The sequence below is a fragment of the Arvicanthis niloticus genome, chromosome 24 (genome assembly GCF_011762505.2).
Source record: "Arvicanthis niloticus isolate mArvNil1 chromosome 24, mArvNil1.pat.X, whole genome shotgun sequence".
In the NCBI taxonomy this organism is placed as follows: Eukaryota; Metazoa; Chordata; class Mammalia; order Rodentia; family Muridae; genus Arvicanthis; species Arvicanthis niloticus.
The window spans coordinates 27003447-27029192 of NC_133432.1; the positions used below are offsets into that span (position 1 = coordinate 27003447).

Genomic DNA, 25746 nt, shown 5'->3' on the forward strand with positions numbered 1-25746 from the left:
AGCTCCTTGCTTTGTCACAAAATGCTTGGCTGGCTCCTTCTAGATGCTTCCACGTAGGCTCCATGGCCCACAGAGCCCCCGAACCTAGGCAGAGGTGTCCCGGCCTCGGTCAAATCTGAATCTGCCTCAGCCTGAGCCCCTGCACTCCTGGCTTGGCATGGCTGATCTCTTAGGTGGGGAAATCCATCCGTGCCCAGACTGGGTTTACAGGGGTGACATGGATGGAACACAAGTCCAAGAAAGCCAGAGTACGGGCTGGTGTGATGGCTCAGAGGGTAAAGGAGCTTGCTGTCAAGCCTGCGAACCTGAATTTGATCCCCAAGATCCACCTGGTGGAGGGAGAGAAGCGACTTCTGCCAAGTTGACTTCTGCTCGTTCACACACACTGTGGCATGCGGACCTGCACTCACGACCATGCGACCATGCGTGTGCACATGAAAGGAGAGGAGACAGAAGAGGAGCCAGGGCCCCGATGGCCTCTTGCCCATCCTGCCAGGGACAAAGGGAAGCCCATCCTAATGGCCACCTGTCCCTCAACTTTCCCTTCATACCTTGCTCTAGAGCAGTGGTTCTCGACCTTCTTGATGCTGGCACCCTTTTAACACAGTTCCTCATGCTGGGGTGACATGCCCCCCCCAACCATTTTCAGTGCTACTTCATAACTGTAATTTTGCTACTGTTATGAATCACAGTGTAAATAGCTGTGTTTTCCAATGGCTTTGGGTGGCCCCTGTAAAAGGGTCATTTGACTCTCAAATGGGTCGTGACCCACAGGTTGAGAACCATTGCTCTAGACTTTCCAATTGTGTAGTGTCTGTAGTGTGTGTCCCAGAGAGGGTTGGGGAAACGTAATTAGTGATCGATCACAGCTGCCTCTTTCTGCTTTGTCACATGCTCAGCTTCCTGGCTGGTGACCTCTGGCCAACCACACAGCCCAGTGTTGGCCCGTGAGACACAACGAGTCTGCTGGGCATTCTGTCTAACTTTTGCCTTTTCTGTATTATTGATCTAGTGTGAGGATGGGGCACCTTTAGCTGTGGCAGTCACTTTAGAATGTGTGGCACCACATGGAAGCTCAGAAAGCGATTCACTGGGAAGCCCGAGCAGGAAGAAGGCCATAGTGATCCTGGGTCCTTTGTCACAGGACAAATCCCAAGACCGCCAATCCCTGGATTCCATTTGAACAAACACTTAGAGAGTAAGCCCCTCTTTGGCTGTGTGTCTGTCTATTTTTCTGCAATTTGATGCGCCACACAGTGGTCTTGTTTCTTCTCCTTTCTTTGTTAGGAGTGCTCTAACTGCATATATGCCTGCAGGCCAGAAGAGGGCGTGGGAGATGGTTGTGAGCCACCATGTGGTTGCTGGGAATTGAACTCAGGACCTCTGGAAGAGCAGCCTGTGCTTTTAACCACTGAGCCATCATCATCTCTCCAGCCTCCACCACACAGCAGTCTTATCTGAGAAACTAGACGTCTTAGTCTCTAGGCCTGTGGCTCTCAGGCAGGAGACACATGAACACCAAACAGGAAGCTGGAAAATGGCTCAGGGGTGAGTCAAGGGTCCTCAGCCCTGACCTGAGCACTTGCGAATCTGTTTTAAGCATCCTGTGCCGAGGAGTTGGGCTCCGTCCCAGGGTGGGCCCCAGGCTCCCCAGATTCAAGCTAGTTCCTTAGGCATCATGACCTGAGCTTCTGGACACCCTACCTCATCTTGGAGCTGCCTCTTTTATGGTACCCTGAGGTCCCTCTGTCTCTTTGCCAGCCTGAAGGACAGAGGGCAAGCCTTTGGTGGTTGTGATGTAGGCTGTTAAGGTTCTATGTCCCCTGTGTGGGGAGTGGGGAGGTGGGGCGGGGGGGATTGCTCTCAGCCAGAGGGCATATATGAGAGCCAGGTGCGAGGGAGACAGCTGGCCCCCCAAAGCTGTGAGTTTTGACACCCAGAATGCTGAACTGGAGCCAAGCGGAGCCGTCAGTTTTTCTTCCGTGCCAAACCCTTCCCATGGCTTTGGAAACCGCCTGTCAGGCCAACCTCCTGCCCCTGCTATGAAACCTTAGGGGCAGAAGCTTGTCCCAGACTCTTCCCCAGCACCCTCCCTTTCTCAGCTCTGTACCCCACATACCCCCAAGTCCCTGAAGAGATGCTGACTCCAGAAAAAAAAAAAAAAACCAGACGGTCCCTACGCTCTCAACAGTGCTCTGGGGCTGTGCTGGAGACCCTGCCTGCTTCCATAGTGGTCTGATTACAGTGAACTGTACATGTCCTGGGGCCTTGAGAATTCTAGATTCTGCAGAATGTTTCCCACAACCTGTCCCTTAATTTGTTTTTTTAATCATGTGTGTGTGAGTGTGTGTCTGAGCTGTGATGGGGCACACTTGTAGTTGGAGGACAACTTGTAAGAGTTGGTTCTTTCCATCTACCATGTGGATGCCAGGAATTGAACTCAGGTCATCAGAAGCAAGTACCCACTGAACCATCTCACTGGTGTCCCTGGCCCATGTTTTTTTTCTTTCTATCTATCTATCTATCTATCTATCTATCTATCTATCTATCTATCTATCCATCCACCCATTCTTTTTTTAGATAGTCTTGCTATGTAGCTCAGCTTAATATTTATTCCCTCCTTCCCTTTTTCCCTTCCCTTCCCCTTCCCCTTCTTCCCCTTCCCCTTTTCCCTCTTTCCCCCCTTTCCCCCTTTTTTCCCCTTTCTCCCTTTCCCCCCTTTTTCTTCTTCCCCTTTTCTTCCCCTCTTTTCTTTCTTTTCTTCCCCTTTTCTCTTTTCTTCCCCTTTTTTCTTTTCTTCCCCTTTTCTTTTCTTCTTTCCCCTTTTCTTCCCCCTTTTCCCCCTTTTTCTTCCTTTTTCCCACTTTCCCCCTTTCCCCCTCTTTTCCCCCTTTCCCCTTCCCTTCCCCTCTTCCCTTCTCCTCTTCCCTTCCCCTCTTCCCTTCCCTTCCCTTCCCTCCCCTCCCCTCCCCTCCCCCCTCCCTTCCCTTCCCTTCCCTTCCCTTCCCTTCCCTTTCTGACAGTCTTGCTGCATAGCTCTGGCTAACCTCAGACTCACAATCCTCCTGCTCCAGCTTCCAGAGTGTCAGTGTGACAGGGTTAGGGTCAGGAGTGTCTTCTATACTCTTGCTCCCCAAGTATGCTCAGCATTCCTATTCTGTGCACACAAATATGTGGGGGTACACACGCATCTGTGCATATATGTATGTGGGGTACACATGCATCTGTGCATACATGTATGTGTGTGCACACATGTGCATACAATTGTGTGGAGGTCAGAGGATGATCTCAGACTCAGGTGTGTCTCAGGCCCTGCTCACCTTGGTTTTTGAAACAAGGTTTCTCTCTGGGACCTGGGGCTCACCATGTAAGCTAGCCTAGCCGGCCAGTCAGCCCCAAACATCCTCCTGTCTCCACCTTCCAGCATGGGATTATAGATGTACATGACTAGATTTTTCACATGGGTGCTGGGAATCAAACTCAGGCCCTCATGCTTACAAGGCAAGTGCTTTACTGACCGAGCCAGATCCTCAGCCTGCACCACTTGAATTTTGACTCGTTCACAAATGATGCAAATGGAAACTTCAGGCTGGGTCTTCCCTCTCCAGGCCCCTGGATAGACTCCTCTTCCTCTGGAGTTTAGGTGAGTCCTGTTAGCTCTTCCTAGACAGCCAGGCCACTACAGAAGTCCCTATTCCTTTAAAAGGTTCTGGCATCTCAGCGGGACACTCCCCAGCCCCTTCTTGCTCGATCACCCAGCCCTCTGGGTGTGGTGGGAACAGAATATGACCCTTTGAGGGACATGATATAGGCACCTTTGATCCTGCCCCCTGCTTTCTGGCCACAGAGGCACTGTAAAGCAAGGCAGGCCATGGGAGACTCTGGGGAAACCTCATCCCGTGGAGAACAAGAGAGCAGCTGGTTTGGAAGTTCCTAAGTAGGTAGACTTGAGCATGCGCTCCACAGCGCCCCCAGGAGGAACTGAAAGGTAGGGTCTTATCCCCTGGAAAGGATACTCTACCCTGCTAAGCTGCCTGCAGGCTGCAGTATGCTCCAGGTCCCAGCTCTGTGAGCTGTCACACAGCTGTGCTGGGCTTAGCTGTGGCAGCTCCCCTTGAGCCACCGTTCCTGTAAGTAAGCTCTCACCCACATTCCTGTGAATAACCCCAACAAAACTCACTGGCTCACCAAGTTACACCTTGGTGGGATCTGTACTTTGGCTTGTCCTGGGCTCCCTGTCTAGGGTAAGTAGATGTGTGTTGTGTCTCCCCAGGATGTCTTGTCACACAACCCCCCCCCCCCAGTGGAACCACAATGTGGAGCCCCAAGGCCTGGGCAGGTACCCAGTTCGTGAACACACCTGTCCTATGCACAGGGTTCCCTGTACCCTTCCTTGCCCTTTCTCTGCACGGGGAGGTCACAAGTCCTCGTGTCCCTAGGGCACCCACTGAGGACTTGACCCTCCGGTTGCCAGTCCCTCCTCCAAGTCTTTTACTATAAGTTCCCCTGTGCCCGGTCCTGAGCAGGTCCTTAACTGGGGAGCAGCAGCTTTGGAGAGCTGGTGACTGACTTCACTAACCCAGCTCCCTAGCATGCCTTGGGAGGATAGTGCCCGAGACCAGCCACATCCCCCATCTTCCTATCTCAGGAACTGAACCAACTGAGGTTACGGAGCCACAAAGGCTCAGTAGTTCTCAATGCCCGAGGCCAGGCTGCTCAGGCCAGGCTGGCTCCTTGGAAAGGGGCTTTCGTTAGCCATGTCCAGGATACATCTCACGACCCTCCATCCCCACTCACTGTCGGCTTCCCAGGCCACCAAGCTGGTCTAACCTTGGCCTCCAGCGTGGTCAGACGCTCACTCATGTCGCTAAGCCGGGTACAGTTCATACATTCTAAAAAGAGAGAGAGAGAATAAAGTGAAGGCACATTATTAGATGCCCAGGAGAGGGACCCTGGATATCCAGGCAGCCAGGATATCCTCTAGTGACAGATGGGCAAGATATTTTTAATAATATTTTAATAATATTTTGCCTGGAAAACTCCTATCCATCCCTCAGAACCTTATCCTTGAGGCCCACTCTTCTTCTTGCCATCTGCTGTGCCTGAGCCACAGCTACTGCCTGGGTAGGGAGGAGACAGTCAGGGAGGACACTATGGAGGTTGTGGTGTCTGATGGGAGGATGCGTGGTTGCTGAGACCCAAACAGGAGGAAAAGCAGGAATTAGCAACTCTATGTGGCCATCCTATCTGGGGAGTGTGGGAGATGGGGTGGTAATGTGGCCAGCATTGGGTTCTCACACCAGGAGGCCTGGGAGATGAGTTTGGCAGTATCCGGAAGCCTGTGGGTGGCACTAGAGGGCCTGGGGAGGAAAGTGAAAGTTAGGTTTTAAGGCTCCTTCTGTGGGCTGGGATAGGGCTCGGCCTGTAGGGCCCTTGCCTGGCATGCATGAAGACCTGGTTTCCACCTCCAGCACTGAGGACCAGGTGTGGTCCAGGCCTGGGATCCCAGCACGAGAGGTGGAGGCAGCAGGTGTGTTTAGGATCACCTCAGCTATGGATCAAGTTCAAGGCCAGCCTTCGATACGTAGGACCCTGACAAAAACCAAACAGCTTCCCCTCACCACTACCCCAGCCCCCATAAATCCCTCCGGTCTGTACATAGCAGCTCGTACCTATGATTTCAGTACTTGGAAGGCTGGACCACCAAGAAGTCCAGGCTAGCCTGGGCTACAGAACAACTTCCAGGCCAGATTGGGCTGCACAGCTAGATATCCCCCCTCCATCCTTCCCTTCCCCCCCTCTCTCTCCCACACACACACACTCACACACACACACACACACACACACACACTCACACACAGCCACCAGTCACAATGCCCCCCTAGGCCCTCACTCCTCTGGACTTTAATTGTCTGTTTATGTCTGTCTCCCCAGACCAAAGCTCTTTAATGTGGAAAAGAGACATTCAAAGCCACTCTGGAGAGCTTTGATTGCTTCGACCCCAAGGCTTGTCTCTCAGCCCCTCTCTCTTCTCTACCCAGTTCAAAGCCTGGATTTGCAGGAACCTCTTCCTGGAGAAACAGATGCCCCCACACTCGGGAGGCTTGGCTGTCTGACTCCATAGCTGCACCCGGGTAGCTGCCAGAGCCTTGGACACAGGCTGCCGTTGAGGAGGGGTGCGGAGGGGTGCGGAGGGGTGTGGAGGGGTGCGGAGGGGTGCGGGCAGGCCTGGTGTAATGAGTGTTAAGACAAAAGCACTAGTTCTCTGAGTGTGCACAGGCCAAGCTGGGCCACCTGCCTCGTGTGTCAATCAAAGAGTGAAGAAACCGGGCACAGTGGACTGGGACTCATAATCCCAGTCCCCACGGGGGGGGGGGGTGAGGGGAGAGAGGCAGGGGGATCAAAAGTTCAAGGCCAGCCTGGGCTCTATAAGCCTCTATCTTTAAAGTAAAGGTCAAGGAAGTGGCTCAGTGGGCTAACAGGAGGCCCTGAGTTCAAATCCCCAGAACTCTTGTAAAAGCCAGGTGTAGAGCCAATAGGTTGGCACACCAGGTAAGTATGCTTTCTGCCAAGCCTGATGACCTGGGTTTAAACACTGGGACTTACACACTAGCAGGAGAAAACCAACCACAAGTTGAACTACGACCTTTGTACACACACATGTGCACATACACAAATGTTAAAAAAAAAAAAAAAAAAAAAGCATAGTGCGGGGTTGCCTGTCATACCAGTAACCCCAGTGCTATGGGGAGCATGGCCTAGTCAGGGAAACAGTGAGCTCCAGGTTCAGTGGGAGGCCCCGCCTCAAGAGAGTAAACTGACGGATGACAGAACAGGACATCTGATGACTTCCGCTGGCCTCTGCAAGCATATGCCCAGGTGCACAAACCTGCACACACATGTGTACATGTGTCACACGCATACACATGCATAGAAATAATAAAACAAAATAAGACACCAAAAAATGCAAAAAGAAGACGAACACTAATAAGAAACTGAGAGAGGGTTTGACCATGCGCAGTGGGAAGAGGACTAGGTCTCGCGGTCACGTGACTCTGCCAGTCTTTGAGCTCTTGGCTTAAGGGAAAGGATTAGGGAAGGAAGGAAAGCCATGTGCTGTGGTCAAGGTAGGGTCTGGTTGGTCGCTGTCTGGTTCTGTGAAGAGGTCCAAAAAAGGCCCTTGTTGCTTGAGGGGAACAGACTAATTCTCAGATGCGAGTTACTTAAGCATTAAGCTGCAGCCTCCACTTCGTGGACTCAGGCAGGGGCTTTGTCCCACTTTTTCTGGAATTCAAGAATTCAAGGTGACTGTAGGTTTAAAGGTTTTTTTTTTTTTTTTTTAGATTTACTTTAGATTGTATGTCTGTACGTATGATTCTGTGTGTCTGTCTGTGTCTGCGCATGTGAGTGCAGGTGCCAACAGAGGCCAGAAGAGGGCGCCATATCTCGGGGAGCTGCAGTTACAGGAGGGTGTAACATGAGTTCTTGGAACTGAACTTTGTCTTTTACAAGGAAGACAAGTGCTCCTAACCACTGAGCCATCGCTCCAGCCCCATGACTACAGGTCCACAATGACTGGCGCCTCTGCCGGGTCTGGAACAGGAAGGTATATGTGCTGACAGTAAGGTGCCCTGTGACTCACCCGTTCACTGTGGACAGTGATAAACTAGATCAAGTATCACCAAGTTTTAGATGGATGCTCCTGCGTGATTAATGGACCTACAAGCAGAGGTAGCAGCTGACCCAAAGTAGAGGATGAGTGCAGGATGAAGACAGAGATACCAAGCTTCCAGCCTGCTTTTACTTAGTTGCCTTGTAGACCTGGGTGAGGAGTCTGTGCTTTTTAACAAATGAAGTGCGAGTATCGAACTGTTGTTTTGTCTTGTTTTTGACATACTGAGGGTTGGACTAGAGTAAGTGCTCTACCACTGAGCCACGCCCCCAGCCCCTCACTGGGGGATTCTAGGCAGGAGCTCTACCATTGAGCCACGCCCCCAGCCCCTCACTGGGGGATTCTAGGCAGGAGCTCTACCACTGAGCCACGCCCTCAGCCCCTCACTGGGGGATTCTAGGCAGGGGCTCCACCACTGAGCCACGCCCCTATATTATCTCACCAGGGGATTTCTGGGCAAGTGTTGTACCACTGAATTACATTCATAGCCCTGAACTACATTCTCGCATGCTGGAGGAAGGCTCCAGGGAAGTGCTCTACCACCAAGCTCCATCCCCAGGTCTCTTTCTACTTTGTATTTTGAAACAAAGTCTCACTAAGTTGCTCAGGATAGTCTTGAACTCATTCTGTAGTCCAGTCTGGTCTACAACTTTCCACCCTTTGCCTCAGGCTCCAGAGTAGCTGGGGTGACAGGCGTGTGCCACCTGGCTCAGCCCTAAGTGTCTGTTGTTTATGGCAGGATTCTGAGCATAGGTGAGTCAGTCTGTGTCCTCCACTCCTATCCTCCAGGCTCAAACTAAAAATCACTTAGCAAGAATGGCACCCGGCCCACCTCCTGCTCCCAGCCCTAGTGACTCATTGGAAGGAACTGTATGTCTTGCATGGAGAGCTCCCCGAATATCTCTCTCTCTCTCTCTCTCTCTCTCTCTCTCTCTCTCTCTCTCACACACACACACACACACACACACACACACACACACACACTCCTATCCCAGGCTGCTCCACATCAGTGGTTTATAAACAAGTTTTAGGAACAAGGACTCTTTCCCCTCTCCATAAAACCCTGTCGTTCCAATACAGAAACCAGATTAAAGAGCGGTAAACACTGACTATTAACACAAGGAGAGGAATGAGGAATGTGTACAGTATCCGAGGCGGGAACCAGACAGGACTTCACAAAGGAAAAGCAAGAGGAGGAGGTGGTTTGTTGTTTTTTTTTTTTTTCCTGGTTAAATGTGGTAGATTGAATGCACATGGTCCCTAGAGGGAAACTGGAGGTAAAGAAGGAAAGAAAAAAAAAAGAGCAGCAGCAGAGAGCAATGGGAGAGGCTATCTCAGCAGATGTCTGCACCGGTAAGCATCTCGTGAGATGGAAGGCAGTCAGGCGATCGGTCTCATCCTTGGAACCAGGAGCCAGGAGGTCACAGCCATTAGACCCTGCTGTGGTTGGAACAGAGAGCAAAGGGTCCTCTGAAGGAAGAGACCAGCCAGTGGGACCAGCCAAAAAGCAAAGGGCCATGGACACTGGAGTTCAGGGAGGGCCACTGATGAAACACTGGGTCCTGAGAGACCCGCCTACTCCCAGTGTCTCCTTCCTCTCTCACAGTCAGTAATTTCTGACCCTTAACAGGATGGGCAAGAACCGAAAGGAGCACAGGACCATCTGTACACAACTCCAGCCCTGCCTTGTGTCCTTGTCACCCAACCCTCATCCACCCCCCCGCTGAAGTCCTCACCCATGCCCACCCATCCCCATTCCCCGAGCACTCCCACTCATTCCTTACCCACCCCTAGCCCATGCCCCGCCCACCCACAACCCATGCCCCGCCCATCTCTTGTATTATCCGCTACCCATCCCCTACTTACTCCCTAAACATCTCCCATGTTTCTCCTACCCATTTGTCATCTGCTCCCTCCTCCCACACCTCAGACCCCCCACCTGTCCCCACCCTTATCCCCTATCCCCCCTGCCTATCACTCTTCCCTCACCCATCTCCCCGTTATCCTCTTCCTCCCCCATCTCCACCCACCCCATCCCCTCCCTCTTCCCCTCTCCCTACAACCCCCCCCCAATAGCTCCCGATCCACCCTGAGCTCTTTGCTTTTTTTTTTTTTTTTTTTTTTTTGAGACAGGGTTTTTCTGTTTCTCTGTGTAGCCCTGGCTGTCCTGGAACTCACTCTGTAGACCAGGCTGGTCTTGAACTCAGAAATCCACCTGCCTCTGCCTCCCAAGTGCTGGGACTAAAGGCGTGCACCACCACTGCCCGGCTTCCTGAGGCTCTGTAAAGTCCATAAGGCCTTTGGTGGAGTCATCAGCTCTAATGGCCGTGGGTTAGCAGGACAGTGTGTATGTGTAAGGGCCCGTTTTGTGTTGTCCAGACTGGCCTTGAACTCATTATAAAGACAAGGAACTCCTGAGCTTCCTGCCTCTACCTCCTAAGTGCTGGGACTAAAAGCATGCATCACCACACCCTGCTTGGCCCGTGTTACAAAAGTGATTTTCACCTTGAACCTTGGCAACCGCTTCTCAGACTAGGATGGCCCCACCCTACCCCAGGAGGCCATCATCACAAACATCCAGAAGGCCACAGTGGACCTGGCTCCGGGTAAGCTAGTGCCTTGGCCTTTCCAGGGATCTGGGCAAATGGCACATTCCAGAGGCCTCTAAAGGATTCTAAGGCTGTTTCCAGGGTCCAGAGCAACAAATAAGACCCTTTGCAGGAGCAAGGGCAGCTGAGGGAGAGAGCCTTAAGGTCTGCAGGGACCGGTTTCTGGAAATGTGTTAGGTCCAACCCAGTCCAACCCAGTCTGCTTTGGCTTTCTGTTTGGCAGGTGCACAGAGGCTTGGCCCTAGGAAGATACTGGGTGGGTGAGGTATGTTCCACTTTCCAGCCTCAGGGGGTGTCTTAGAGGTCCAGCCATCTTGGACACCCCTGGCACCAGCCTGAGCAGGCCTTGCACATCTGGTTGGTTTATAGCTCCCCTGAAGCATGTCACCAACAGGCAGTTAAAGCCAGTTTGTTTAACTTGTTCTAATTACTAAGCAGCGTAGGTGGGGCTGTCCCCTGGCTCTGGGACCCACCCAAAGACATATCTGCCTTGCTCTGGGCCTCAGTGGCCCTCAGTAAGATGCTGGCCTTAACTTTGAGGAAAGATTTTAGCTCATCCTGATTACAAGGCCGGCCAGGAGGAGACAGGACCAAGGACATTCCCAGGACCTAGAACAGAGATAGTCTGCTGGTCCCCATGAACCAAGCTGGGCTGAGGAGATGGTCTCTCAGGAAAGTGCTTGTCTTACAAGCATGAGGACCCAAGATCAATCCCCACGGGCCACCTAAAAAAAGACAAGCTTGAAGGTTGTGCCCATTTGTGGGCCTCTGAGGCAGACTAGTCACCTAGGTCACCAAACCTGCTACATTCCAGGCCGGTGGGAAGCCTTGCCTCAGAAAATCAAGTGGCCCATTGTGGTGGCTCATGCCAGTAGGACAGGTGGAGGGAGAGAGGCAGGAGGATTCTGAGTTTTCAGGCCAGCCAGGGGACTAGCAAGATGGCTTACCGGCTAAAGGTGTTTGCCTTTTCAATTCCTGGAACCCAAAATAAGGTGGAAGGAGAGAACTGAACTAGAGACTTGTTCTCTTCTGGCCTCCACTTGACCTCTAGCTTCACCCTCCCAGAGAGAGAGGGGGAGAGAGAGAGGGAGGGAGAGGGAGGGAGAGGGAGGGAGAGGGAGAGAGAGGTATCAGGTGGCTAACCATGGTAGCACACACCTGTAATTCCAGAACAGAACAATTACTGCAAAATGAAGTAAGCCTGGGCTAAATAGTATGTTTAAGGCCAACCTGTGCTACATAGTATGTTCAAGGCCAGCCTGTGCTACATATTGAGACCTTGGGCTTGAGCCCTCTCTTACTCACTGCAGGGTGACATCAGTTGCCCCGCCTGTAAAAGGTTTCCACATTGGGTAGCATCCAGGGCCTTGGGCAGATTCCTGAGGTCCCCTTCATCCTTGGCTTCTCATGAATACACTCTGGACACCCACCCACAGCAAGATAGGAGTTGCTACATCCTTTTGCTACCTCCGTTTGTCTGGCACTGCTGCTGGTGGTGGCTGTACTCTCAGAACTCAGTCCTCACCTCCTGTATGAGGCTGGATTCCTGAGGGTGGGCTCTGAGAAGGGCTTTGTCGATAAGGTAGGAGTTGGCTACAGGAGGAAGTTTAAAGGGGTAGCAGAATCTTACTATGAGACGTTAGTCATAGACCCTAATGGGTCGTCTAAGGGGACAGTGATCCAGCTCCCCGGAGGCCAGCCTCCTCTGTTAGAGGCTCCAGAGTAGATGCCCATGGGTGCCTTCAGGATGCTGTTACCAGCTGGTCAATGCAACTGAGGCATACTTCCAGGAGATCCTAAGACCAACACGACCCTCGATCCCAGTCAAGACTCCCAGGCCTTGTTGAGAGAGGAAGAGTCCAAGCAAGGCCACAGGAAAAGACTGTGGTGAGAGGATAACAAAGGAACAGGCAGCCTAGAGTGCGCTAGTTTCTCCAGCTTGACAGCCTGCAGAAGGTAGAGTGGCCTGTCTTAGTTCACATATGTTAGGCTTCATCCACCTTGCTGCATGGAGTCAGCTGTGCCCAGCCCAGGAGACCAATGAAGTGACTCTATCCTCCTCTTCCTCCTCCTCCTCCTCTTCCTCCTTCCCACTCCTCCATGGAGTCTCTGAGGACTTCCCTCTACTGGTCACCCTTGCTGGACAGCCTCCATGGTCCTCAGGAAAAAGTCATGGCCAGGCTCACTGTTCCTGTGCCTCCTCACCCCTCAGCCACCCTAAGGACGCCATGATGCCTTCAGCTGGGCTGTGCCCCTCCCTCTGACTCACGCTCTCAAAACTGGGCCACCTCACCATTTTGGCCACTGCTTCTCCCCCTACAACTTAATGTCACATCCCCTCTTACTTGGACACGCCCTCCCCATCTGGGCCACGCCCCCTCCACTGGGCTGCCGCTCCCTCTGGCTAAGGCACGTTCCTCTCCTTGGCATATGCACCCTCAGCACCCAGCTGTATCTCCTTCAGCTGAGCTTCACGCCTCCCAGGATATACCCCCCTTTAGCTAGGCCATACCTTCTTCCTTTGGGCTACACCCCCTTCAGCTGTCCACCCCTTAGAGCTATGCTACATCCCTTCCCACTGGGACATGCGCTCTTACAGTTAGTTCACACACTCTTTCAGATAAGCCACGCCCCGACAAATAGAACAAGCCCTCTACAACTGGGCCACAACTCTTCCCTGTGGATCACACCCCTCCTACTGGCCACACCTCCTTTCATCGTAGCTAAACCCCTCCCCTTCGGCTAAGCCACGCCCCAATCAATAGAGCCGCACTTCATTCTACTAAGCCACAACCCTCAGCTATGCCCTAGCCCTTCTCTCAGGGCCATACTCCATCCATTCAACCCATTCCGGCTTCTGTCCTTCCCACATAGCGTTGCGTCATAGGAGCTATTCTCCATCTTCCAGTCTTGGCAACGGACAGTCCTCTTCCCTGCCTCTTCCCTTGGCTCACAGTTCATCTTCGTTCTTAGAAACATCAGCTCTGGCCCAAGTAAAAAGACGCCTCCGTTGCCAAGAGGGGAGCAACATAGCCCTTGGCAGTTGTCTGGACACAGAGTAGCTTCCTTCATCCCTTATCAAAACTCTAGGGAGAGGAAAGCCGCAGGACAAACGCTAAGCTGCATTGGAGGAAGCGTGTGAAGAGAGAAGGTTCTCACTAGCGGTACTAGCTAAAGTAGTACACTCACTTTAATAAACCAGCACTTGTCCAGCAGGCGGCTTCCATGGGGAACCCCAGCAGCCCAAGAAAGCTGACCTGCAAGAGTCGTGACTGGGCAAGGCAGGACCTTCTCACAGAGAAGCCCCAAGTTCTAAGAGAGCAAGCCTGGCATGCCCAATGACCATTCGACACATAAATATGGGAGACAAGGACCAGGAGAGGAGAACACAAATTCAGAACAGAGCATGAGTAAACAGAAGAAAACAAAACCAAAAACAAATGAGTCCTCCGAATCCCTAAAGCAAAAATCACAGTGTTTTTTTGTTTTACTCAGTACCCTTAGAGAGGTGTGAGTATACTGTATCCCTGTTGTGATTGTTTTTTACATTTATTTGCTTTGTGTGTGCATCTGGGTGTGTGGGCATGTGTGCTGCATACATGTGACGGTCAAAGGACAACTTGCAGGAGTCTGTTCTCTCCATGTATGTCCTAGGGACTAGACTCAGGCAGGTTCTCAGGCTTAGTGGCAAACACCTTTACCCACTGAGCCACTCACAGGCCCTGAACTCGGCAGGACCTGTGATCACCTTGGAGCCAGACATCTGCATCTGCCTGAGGGGGATTATCATGACTAAGTTAACGGAGGTGGAAAGGCTTCCATTGACCTCAATGAGACTGTTTCCTGGGCAGGAATCCAGGGCTGCATAAAATAGAGACAGTGAACTGAGCATTGGAAGATTCATTGCTGGTTCCTAACTGCAGGTGGGATGTGAACCAGTGGTTTCAAGTTCCTGCTACTTTGACTTCTCTCCCATGATGTACCTCCAGTAAAAAACAACAAAAAAGCACCAGCAACCCACAAACAACCTTTTTCCCCCAAGTTGCTTTTGTTACAGCATTTTGTCACAGCAAGAGAACAAAAATGCACATTCAGAAGTGAAAAATTTAAAAAGCTGATAGAAAATTCAATAAAAGATTGAGATCTAGGGATGTGTTTACAACATTGTAAGGGGAAAGTGTGAATATTGGAGAGAGAGAGAGAGATAAAAACAAATCTTTAAAATGCCATATAATCGCAAAATTTCAGACTCTCTGAGGTAAGGAAAATAATAAATGTTTTCAAAGATAAAATGAAGCCTGTAGGAAATGTCAGAAATGGGTTAGTGTTGGAATCCTAAGCAGTACCAAATAGATGAAGTGGGAAGTGGAAGCCACCAGTGTTCTTTTGAAAAAGATGATTTTTCTGGCTACGATCCTATACCCAGCACAACTATCACGAAAGATTTGAGACTGGAATGAAGATCTCCGTTTTAGACATGCACATTCTGAAACATGTATTCATACCCCACCTGCCTCCTCTCTGAAAGATAGAGAAGGATGAACATTACCCGAAGAAGAGAGCAAACTAGAGAGAAGGAAACACAAAATATGAATAAGGAAAAATATGCAAAAAAGATGCAAAACTGGGGAGTTCAACATGGCTTTGAACTCCAGAGGCAAGGATGATGTCATCTTCCTGCCTAGGTGCTGGGATTATAGGTGTGTGCCACCAGGTGTGGTTTCTGCAATGCTAGGGATGACACCCAGGGCTTTGAGTGTGCTGGGTAGGTAATCTTCCAACTGAGCTACATCCCAGGCACCCACTTCCCTTTTTAAAAAGTTTAAAGCCTTGAAGAGCTGACTTTTCCCCATAAATGATACAATTTGAAAATGCTATTTTTGGTGTTGGCATTTAAACTCAGAGCTTCACGTGGGCTTCTATGTGTCCTCCCACTAAGCTACACCCATCCTCATGACACAATTGCATTTTTTTTAAGTGGGGAAAAAATCAGTGCTATATAAAGAAATGGACAAAATTGGATCTGTATTCTGTTTGTAATTATATAAAAGATGGATAGTCAGGGATGGAAGATGAGGGGGACAAACAGAAATAGTTGCATCGAAGTGGGCAAGTTTTCCCCCTTTTTTTATAGAACTTCTGGGTGATGTAACATTTTGGCTCAGGCTGCTGGTCTAAAAATAGGGTTGGCCATCTCTACCTCATTAGAATTGTTATATGGGCTGGGAGAAGTCAGGAGGAAAAGGGGTGTCTAATTTCCTCATTTCTCCCTCTTATCCTCCTTTCTCCTGTCTCTCTTTCCTTCCTTCTTCCCTCTCTCCCTCCCTCTTCTCTCTCTCTAAGACAGGTTATTGATATGTAGGCATGGCTGGCCTGAAATTCACTATATAAACCAGGCTAGCCTTGAACTCAGATATTTCCCCAATCTCTGATATGTCTTTTTTTTCCTAATTATGTATATCTATACATAAGTTTGTCTGAGGGTTTATTGTATGAGCACGGGTTCCTGCAGAGGCCAGAAAGAGGGTATCAGATTCCCCTAGAACTGAAGTTATAGGCTGTTATGAGCCACTTGATGTAGGTAGTTGGAACTGAACTCAGGCCCTCCGATTGATGCGGGGAGTGCCCAGTCTGCTCTGGGTGTTGCCACCCTTGGGTAGGTGGCCAGGGTGTCCTGAGAAAGGCAACAGAATGTAAGCCTGAGAACAAACCAGCAAGCATCATTCCTCTATGGATTCTGCTTCAGTTCCTGCCTCTGGGTTCTTGCTTGAGGTCCCTTTGTGAGGGACTGTAAAAAGTAAACTGAAATAAACCATCCCTCCCCGAGTTGCTTTTGGTCATGGTGTTTATCATAGCAATAGAAACCAGACAAGAGAAAGCAGTATGTCATACTCCTAATTCATTCTCTCTCTCTCTCTCTCTCTCTCTCTCTCTCTCTCTCTCTCTCTCTCTCTTTCTCTCTCCCTTCCTCCCTCCCTCTCTCTCTCCCCTTCCATTTGTTGCTTTTTGAGATAAAGTCTTATGTAGCCCAGGTTGACCTTGAACTCATGTAGTTTAGAATGGCTTTGACCTCTGATCCCCTACTCTACCATTGAGTGCTGGGATTACAGGCACATGCTAACCACACCCTGTTCACACAGCACTGGTGATGGCCGCCAGAGCCTCCTGCATCTAAGACAAGCACTTGCCCACTGAGCTGCATCTCCTTAACTCCTGTGTCAGTCTTGACTTTGGTTCTTTGCCTCAGCCCCTGAGATGCAAAGCTTGTTTTTAACACAGGTCCCTACGGGTGACCAGGATTCAAATACCCAGTCTGAGTTCCAACTCTGAGCTCCTGATCTGGTGACTTCCCATTGTGGGCCTAGTGACACTCTGAGGACATCTGCCTGCTCAAGTGCTTCTGGTGGCTTCTGACTGTCAGGTTGCAATAAACAAAAAGCCCTGACTTCACATTGAGGAAGGAACATGGTAGGCTTTTAATGGACAACCATGGTGTCCTACTTAGAGTTACTATAGCCATGATGAAATACCATGACCAGAAGCAAGTTGAAGAGAAAAAAGTTTATTTGACTTACACTTCTACTCACTGTTCATCATCAAAGGCAGTCAGGACAGGAACTCAAACAAGTCAGGAACCTGCACGCAGGACTTGAGGCAGAGGCCATAGAAGGGTGCCGCTTACTGGATTGCTCAGCCTGCTTTCTTATAGAACCCAGAACCACCAGCCCAGGGATGACCCTACCCACAATGGGCTGGGCCCTCTCCCCTCAATTACTAATAAAAAAAATGCCCTACAGGGTTGTCTACAGCTGGATGTTAATGGAGGCGTTTCCTCATTTGAGGTTCCCTCCTTTCAGATGACTCCAGCTTGTCTCAAGTTGACATAAAACCAGCCAAGACACAGGGCGGGGGTGGGGCTATAGCTCAGCAAGTGGAGTGCTCGCCTAGCATTGGGAAAGTCCTTGGCTTCATTCCCACCACTGCATAAAACAGGTGTACTGGTATATGCTTGTAATCCCAGCACTTGGGAGGTGGAGACAGGAGGATCAGAAGTTCAAAGTTATTGGCTACTGGGAAGGTTTAGGGACATCGCGGGTTACACGTCTCAATCAAAACAACAAAAATAGAGGCTAGGGAGCTAGCTCTCTGGTAAAGTCTGTGTGGCCCAAATGTGAGGAATTTGATGTACCTAGCCCATGTAAAAAGTCACACACTGGTGATTTTAATTCCAGGATTGGGAGGCAGACTGGGGGTTCCCAGAGCTCACTGGTCAGCCAGTTTAGCCTACTCGGCAAGCCTCATGCTACCGAGAGACTCTGTCTCAAAAAGCAAACATGAATGGCACCTGAGAGATAACAGCATTTGAGATTAAAAATAAAAATAAAAAAATGAACAAAGGGCTGAGGAATAGGCACAGTGCTGCCCTTGCAGAGAACCTGGGTTCTAGTTTCATGACCCGCATGGTGGTTCCTAACACCAGTTCCAGGGCATATGACGCCCTCTTCTGGCCTCCTCAGGCATCACACACACGGTGCACATACATGCATGCAAACGCTCACACATGTAAGGTGAAAATAAGTTAAAAAATCGAAGTGGGGGTGGGGTGGGGGATGGGGATAGGGGATGCCATCTGAAGTGTAAATAAAATATCTAAAAAAAAAAAACAAAAAACAAAACAACAACAACAAAAAAACAAAACAAAAAACAAAAAAAAATCGAAGTGGACAGCACAGAGGAACATCAGGAGAGGTTGATCTCTGGCCTCCACAGCATGCGTGTCCATCAACACGCTCACACCAACATGCACACACACCAACAGGTACACACACCAACATGCACACACCAACAGGTACACACACTAACATGCACACACCAACAGGTACACACACTAACATGTATACATATCAACATGCACACACACCAACACACACACACACCAACATGCACCCACCAACATGCACACAGCAACATGCTTACACCCCAACATGCACACAGCAACATGTTCACAGCAACATGTACTCACTAACATGCTTACATGCCAACATGCACACTCCAACATGCTCATACACCAACATGCACACACACTAACATGCACACACACCGACATGCACACCACACCAACAGGTACACACACCAACATGCACACACAAACACCAACAGGCAAAAGAAAATGTTCATTCCTTAAGTGGCCGTATGTCAAGTATTGTGAACCACAGCTGAGGCCACAGAGATGAAACATTAACTAATGCATTTGAATAGATGACCATCAAGTACCCAAGGACCATATGAAAGGCTCAAGTTCATTATCCATAACTGACAAACGCAAAGGAAACCACACCCACCAAAATGGCGGCTGCTGACATTAAATAGATCAACAGTACACTCCAGGGGAGGATTGGAGCATCTGGGAACCTCACACCTCACAGGCGGTGTGCAGTCACTTTTGAACTATTTATTATCTCATGTACTTATTATTTGTGTGGGGGCATGTGTGTGTTTGCGTGTCATAGCATGAATCTGGAGCTCAGAGGACAGATTACACGAGTCAGTTCTCTCCTTCTACCCCGTGTTTCTGGGGATTGAGATCACATCATCAGGCTTGGTAGCAAACACCTTTACCCACCGAGCCGTCTCACCAGCCCTTGATACAACCACTGCTAAAGAGCTTTCTGTCCTTTTCTTTCTCTCTCTCTCTCTCTCTCTCTCTCTCTTTCTTTCTTTCTTTCTTTCTTTGGGGGGGGGGGGTGAGAAAGGGTTTCTCTGTGTAGCCCTGGCTGTCCTGGAACTCACTCTGTAGACCAGGCTGGCCTCCAACTCAGAAATCCGCCTGCCTCTGCCTCCCAAGTGCTGGGATTAAAGGCGTGTGTCACCACTGCCCGGCCTTTTCTAATAGATCTAACTATAAGCTAACTTGGCTAACATATCCAACAAAATGAATACATATATTCATCAAAAGGCAAGAGACTGTGTGTTGCCTTGCTCATGGTAGCCCACATTACAAAGGATCCCAGTTCTAGACTTGTAGAGGTACCCAGTGGGTGAAATGCTTGCCTCATAAGAGTGAAGACTCAGGTTTGAATCGCCAGAAGCCACATAAGTCTGGACGTGATGGCACACACAGAACCCCAGGTTCTCCATCATTATGGGATGATGGAGACAAGAGAATCCACAAACCCTCTCAGGCTGGCTAGCGTGGCACATACAAAGCATAGACAGCAAGAGCCCTCTCTCAAACAAGGTGGACGGTAAAAACCAAGATGTTCCTGAGGTTGTCCTTTGACCTCCACTTATGTGCTTGATGGCATGCATGTACTCAAACACGGGTGGGGGGCGGGGCTGGAGAGGAAGCGAGAGAGACAGAGACAAAAAAGAAAAAGATTGATGCCCAAATCAGAAGTCCAGCATGATGGTCCAGTCCTGTAATCTCAGATACTTGGGAGGCTACTTCCATAAGAATGGCCAGCAAAGCCTGGGGGCGTGGCTCAGTGGTAGAGCCCCTGCCTAGAATCCCCCAGTGAGGGGCTGGGGTGTGGCTCAGTGGTAGAGCACCTGCCTAGAATCCCCCAGTGAGGGGCTGGAGTGTGGCTCAGTGGTAGAGCCCCTGCCTAGAATCCCCCAGTGAGGGGCTGGGGGCGTGGCTCAGTGGTAGAGCCCCTGCCTAGAATCCCCCAGGGAGGGGCTGGGGGTGTGGCTCAGTGGTAGAGCTCCTGCCTAGAATCCCCCAGTGAGGGGCTGGGGGCGTGGCTCAGTGGTAGAGCCCCTGCCTAGAATCCCCCAGGGAGGGGCTGGGACAGTTCAGCAGCAACATGCTTGCCACACAAACATGAAGACTTGCATTCTATCCCCAGGCCTATGCATGGTGACGCACGTCTGTAATCCCAGAGATAAGTAGGTCTTTGGGATTCCCTGGCCAGTTAGCTAATCAGTCAGTTCTAAGCCAGAGGGATACTGAGGAAAAAAAAGGAATTAAAAGAATTGGAGTGTGTCTGAGGAATGAGGTTGTCCTCTGGTCTTGCACTTGCACACTCACCTATGTGTGCACATGCGCACGTACGCACGGACACACACACACACACATCTGAGGAGCTGGTGAGATAGTTCAGGAAGAAAGGATGCATCTTAGCTAGGAGTTTCTATTGCTTAATAAAACACTGTGACCAAAAGCAACTTGAGGAGGCAAGGGTCTAGTCAGTCTGCAGGAAAGTCAGGGCAGAAGGCAGACAGGAACCTGGAGGCAGAGCTGATGCAGAGGGCGTGGAGATTGCTGCTTACTGCTTGTTCCTCATGACTCACTCAGCTGCTTTACTGTACAGCCTAGCCCCATCTCCCCAGGATGGTCACTGCCCAGAGCGGGCTGGGTCTCATCAATCACTAATTAAGAAAGTGCCCTACAGGCTTGCCTTATGGAGGCATTTTCTAGATTGGTGGCTCTCTCTTCTCAGATGACGCTAGCTTGTATAAGGTTGACATCATCATCATCATCGTCATCGTTATCATCATCATCATCAGGACAAAGTACTTGTTGACTAGTCTGATGTTGGCGGAAGAAGAGAAATGCCTTCTTTGAGTTGCCCTTTGACCTCCACAGGTGAAGTGCCCCCCCCCCAAATGCAATGAATAAACAAACTTAAGGGCCACATTTGAACAGCAAAGCCCTTTATGCAGCATCTTCCCTGGGTGTCCAACTGTTTAATCCTCTTGGATCCTGCTCTGGCCAAACTGATCAGAAGGGGAGGTTGACAATTAACTTTTTTGTTTGTTTGTTTGTTTGTTTGTTTGTTTTCGAGACAGGGTTTCTCTGTGTAGTCCTGGCTTACAATTAACTTTTTAAACTCCTGGATCCTCAGTTGCTAGGTTCCTGAGAAGGTGAATTGACCGTGGTGAGAACCTTCCGCTGGTTAGGAGTAGCCGATGCGTCTGTCAAAAGTCTGGTTTATCACATTTGAGTAGTGGGGGACGAAATGCGGAACCCTGTTTTCCTTTCCCCTCTAGCCATTTACAGTCTAGCAAGAATGAATCTTTTCAGTACCACGAAAGTTACAACGTTTCAAAAAGTACTTTTTCCCATGATCCGCTCCTCCTGTAGCTGGTGAATCCTCGCAATTAATGAAAAGACAAGAAGAGAGCCCGACCACACAGCTCAGGGAGAGTAAATAAGTTGGAAATCCAGACACTCCGGATTTCCACTCACACCTGTGGCTGAGTTCGAAGAAAATGAAGCTTGGGGGTTTCTAGGGCAACAAGGGAAGCTTCCACCCCATCGTGCCCCAGGGGCTTCTGGGAGTCCAGCTGGATTCACTAAGTGGTAGATGGGAGGGGGTTTAGGTTAGAAGCAGGACCTTGGTCGGGGAATTGGGGAGCCAGGTCGAGAATTGCTCCTGTGTGGAATGCCTGCTCTCTGCTCACAGCTGGGCTGGAGCGTGGGAGGAGCAGGAAGGATGAGGTGGGGAGTGGGGGAGCCTGCGAATTCCTCAGGGGAGAGTCTGCTCAAGGGCAAAATGGACAAGTTATCACGAGTCCCTTCGTCTGCCTCTCCTGTCCCCTAGCTCTTCCTGGTGGTGTGGTTGGAAAGCACATTTGGCTGCTTGGGAGGAGGGGATCCAGCTGCCGGCAGATTATGGCGTAAGACCCCAAAATAGAGGCTGGGAAAGTGGCTCAGTCGGTGAAGTGCTTGCCTTGCGAGCGTGAGGGCCTGCGTTTGAGCTCCGGGACCCATGTACTCGATGGCCTGCACTTGTCATCCCAGCACGGGGGAGGCAGAAACCGGAGGGTGCCCGGGGCTCATCAGCCAACCATCCTACCCGAATAAGTGAGCTCCAGGTTCAGTGGGAGACCGTATCTCCAATGAGGCAAAAGTCCTGGAGAAATTTCTCAGCTCTTAAGATGGCTTGCTGCACAGTTTGAACCTGAGTTCGGTTTCTACACCAGCAGCTCTCAATCCCCTGTAACTCCAGCTCCAGAGATAACATCGCCCTCTTCTGGCCTTGGTAGGTACTGTATGCACGTGCAGGAGCTGGCACACAGACACCCACGCGTATACATATTTATAAGGAAATATTTAAAACTAAGGTGGAGAATAGTGTAGAAAGATGTCTGGGGCTGGAGAGGTAGCTCAGCAGTTAAGAGCACTGTATGCTCTTCCAAAGGTCCTGAGTTCAATTCCCAGCAACCACATGGTGGCTCACAACCATCTGTGATGGGGTCCGATGCCCTCTTCTGGTGTGTTTGAAGAGAGTGACAGGGTACTCATACATACACAAAATAAATAAATCTCTTAAATTATAAAAGAAAAAGAACGATGTCTGGTGTCAACTGCCAGTCTCCACCCAAGCACATGCACGTTCAAACATGAAGACTCAAACAGCATGGCTCTCCTGACTGCTGGGCTCTTGCCCGTTTTCCCTTTCCTGCTAGGTCAGCCCTGGCTGAGTGCTAAGCTAGACGTCAGGATGAGCCTGTGCCGTAGAACCTACCAGCTCCAGCACTGTGCTCTGCCTGGTACCCAGAGCTCAGGGAGGCAGCTATCTCGGGGTTTAACATCACTGCCAAGCTGGGGAGGGTGAGAAGGCATCTTGGTTTGGCTTGAATTTGCGTTTTCTTTTTACATGCTTGTAATCTCACCGCTGGGGAGGCTCAGGTGAGGAGATCATCATTTTGAGTCGGGCAGGGCTACCTGGTAAAATCCTGTCTCCAAACGAAAGAATGAAAGAAAAAGAAAAGAAAAAAGAACCACACAACTAAATAAAGCTCAGTGATTTTTATTTTCAGTTGTGTATCTCTCTCTCTCTCTCTCTCTCTCTCTCTCTCTCTCTCTCTCTCTCTCTCTCGTGTGTGTGTGTGTGTGTGTGTGTGTGTGTGTGTGTGTGCGCACACGCACGCGCGCATAAATGCAGGTTCCCACACAGGCCAGAAGAGGGCGTCAGATCTAGTGGAGCAGATCTGTTACATGCAGTCGTGAACCGCCTGCAGTGATTCAGAAGAGCAGCAAGCACTCTTAAACACTGTCTGCCCCTCCAGCTCCTGAATCTGTGTTTTCCGATCTGTTGAAGAGGCTGCCTCTCTCCTCACAGTGTGTATTTGCCATTTCTGTTCCCTCCTCTGTGTCCGTTTGCATCCCTGAATCATTTCTCTGCTGGATCGTTCTATTCCCCCTCATATCGGCTCACGGGTGTTTGCTCTGGTTTTGAGACAGAATCTTTTGTAGCTCCATGTGACCTCAAACTCACTATGAGGTTGAGTCTGACCTTGAACTCGTGATCTTCCCACCTCTACCCCCATTATACTGGAATCATGGGTGGGTTATAGGCATGTGCAATCAATCCCTGCTTGGGTTTTTAAAAATGGTTTTAATTTTTCATTTATCTCATGGTGCGCGCGCGCGTGCGTGTGTGTGTGTGTGTGTGTGTGTGTGTGTGTGTGTGTGTATGCCATTGTGTATGTGTGGAAGTCAGAGTGGATGGAATAGTATCTTTAGTTATCATTGGTAGTCTGTCTCGGGGCAGGTCATGTATGTGTCGAAAACAGCCATGCCTGGTTCTTTATGTGTGTTCTAAGGATACAAACTTGGGTCCTTTGTGTGTGAAGTGACCACTGTACCCACTGGGTTCTGCTCGGTTTGATTGGTTTTGTTTTGTTTCATTTTCATTCAGAGGTGGTACTGTACCAAGTAGCTCAGCCTGGCTGTAATATCATGATCCTCCTGCCTCAGCCTCCCAAGTCCTGGGATTGTGGGTGTGCACCCCCTCACCAAGGTATGTGGTGCCAGGAATAAGACCAGGGCTTTGTGCATGCTCGGCAATGCTCTACCAACTGAGCGATATCCCAGCCCTTCGTGCAGTTTAATGTGCCAAGCCAACGGTGTGCAGCCACCAGACATGCACTTGAAGTTGGTCAGGAGCTCCATAACAGAAAGGGAGAAAGCCCAGGCACTTTAATTACCTGCTGTGCAGGCTCAGAAAAGCCCTCAGCACAGCAAGAGGCCCAAAGCCAAACACCAGGCTGCTAGAATATTCTACCACTTCCTCTCCCCCTCCCCTCCCCTCCCCTCCTCATCCTCCCCTTCTTCTCCCCATCCTCCTCCCCCTTCTCCTCTTCCCTCTCCTCTTCTTTCTCCTCCTCCTTCCCCTCCCTCTTCCCACCAACCCCTAGCTTGGCTTAGAACATTCTGAGAACATGAAAGGACTCAGCCACTTTCACGGGACAGCAGGAAGCCGTGAAAGCAGCCAGGCCAGTAGCTCTGTCCACAGGCTTCAGTGAGACACCATCACTCACGGTTCCCTGAGGGAAGAAATCAGAGCACTTGTTGGGTCCTATTCTCCAGGCTGCAGGAGTCCCAAGGATTCCTGGGCCTCGGGTTCTCTTTCGAGAACACATGCCTGACAGGACTGGAGAGATAGTTAAGTACAGACTGACTCTTGGAGACCGGACCAGATCCCAGCACCTATGTAAGCAGCTGGCACCTGTGCTTGCCTGAAACACCAGCGTCAAGGGGGGGACTGAGAACAGAAGGCTGCTAAGTCTTACTGGCTTCTAGCCTAGCTAAGAAAGCCTAAGCCCCTGCTTCTGGGAGAGACCCTGCTTCAAAGGAATGCAGCTTGGTCAAGATGGCACAGCTGGTTCACAATACTACTCAGGCTTTAGGCCTGGCCGGCTGATAACTCCCACTGCCTGTCTGCCTGTGACACCCCCCCCCCATTATTTCTCTGTGTGCACATTCATGTGTGCAGATGCACATATTATGAAGATGCCCGTGTGTGCATGTGAGTAGAGGCCAGAGGTCAACCTCAGGGGTGTGCTTGTGTGTGTGTGTGCCTGTGTGTGTGTGTGTGTATGCACGTGCGTGTGTGCGCATAGAATGTGGCACATAGAATGGGGCCAGAGGAAGTCAGTTCTCTCCTTCCACCAGTTGGCTCCTGGGGATTGAACCTGGGTTGTCAGACTTGCCAGCAGGTGCCTATATTCACTAAGCCACTTCACCGACCATCTTGTTTTTAGAGATAGCATCTCTCACTGGCCTCTGACCCTCAGATGCGGCTGGGCTGGCTGGTTGTCCAGGGAACCCTAATGACTCTCTTGTCTCTTCTTACCTAGTTCTGGGACTACAAGCATGTATCATCATACTCAGCTTCTTACCCTCACACACATGGGTTCGAGAGGATTTGAACTCAGGTCCTCAAGCTTGCAAAGAGAGAACTTCACCCATGGAGTCTTCTCCACTGCCCTATAGCAGGTTTTTAGCACACAACCATGAGTGAGGACTGCCTTTTTCCTTTAAAGGACTTTCCGGGGAGGGTGGGGGGACTCTGTGGAGGTGACACTGAATAACATAGCCTTTCCCACAGAGGAGTGAGCTCCTCGGTGCTCCAAGCTCTAGGGCTGTAGGTGGCGATAGCCACAGTATCTCCCAGTCCCACACCTCACCCCGTGGGACAGACAGCTGCAGGGAACTGGTGACACAGCCCAGTT

At 50.4% G+C, this 25746-nt stretch overlaps 1 protein-coding gene across 5 annotated transcripts in view; it reads right to left on the reverse strand.

The window, feature by feature from the left end:
* Positions 1-25746, reverse strand: part of Col26a1 (collagen type XXVI alpha 1 chain) — a 137065-nt gene that overhangs the window by 18431 nt on the left and 92888 nt on the right. For all 5 annotated transcript variants that reach the window (XM_076923246.1, XM_076923247.1, XM_076923245.1 and 2 more), the window contains exon 4: positions 4831-4892. In XM_076923246.1, the coding sequence (XP_076779361.1) occupies positions 4831-4892 (62 nt within the window). The remainder of the gene's footprint in view (positions 1-4830; positions 4893-25746) is intronic.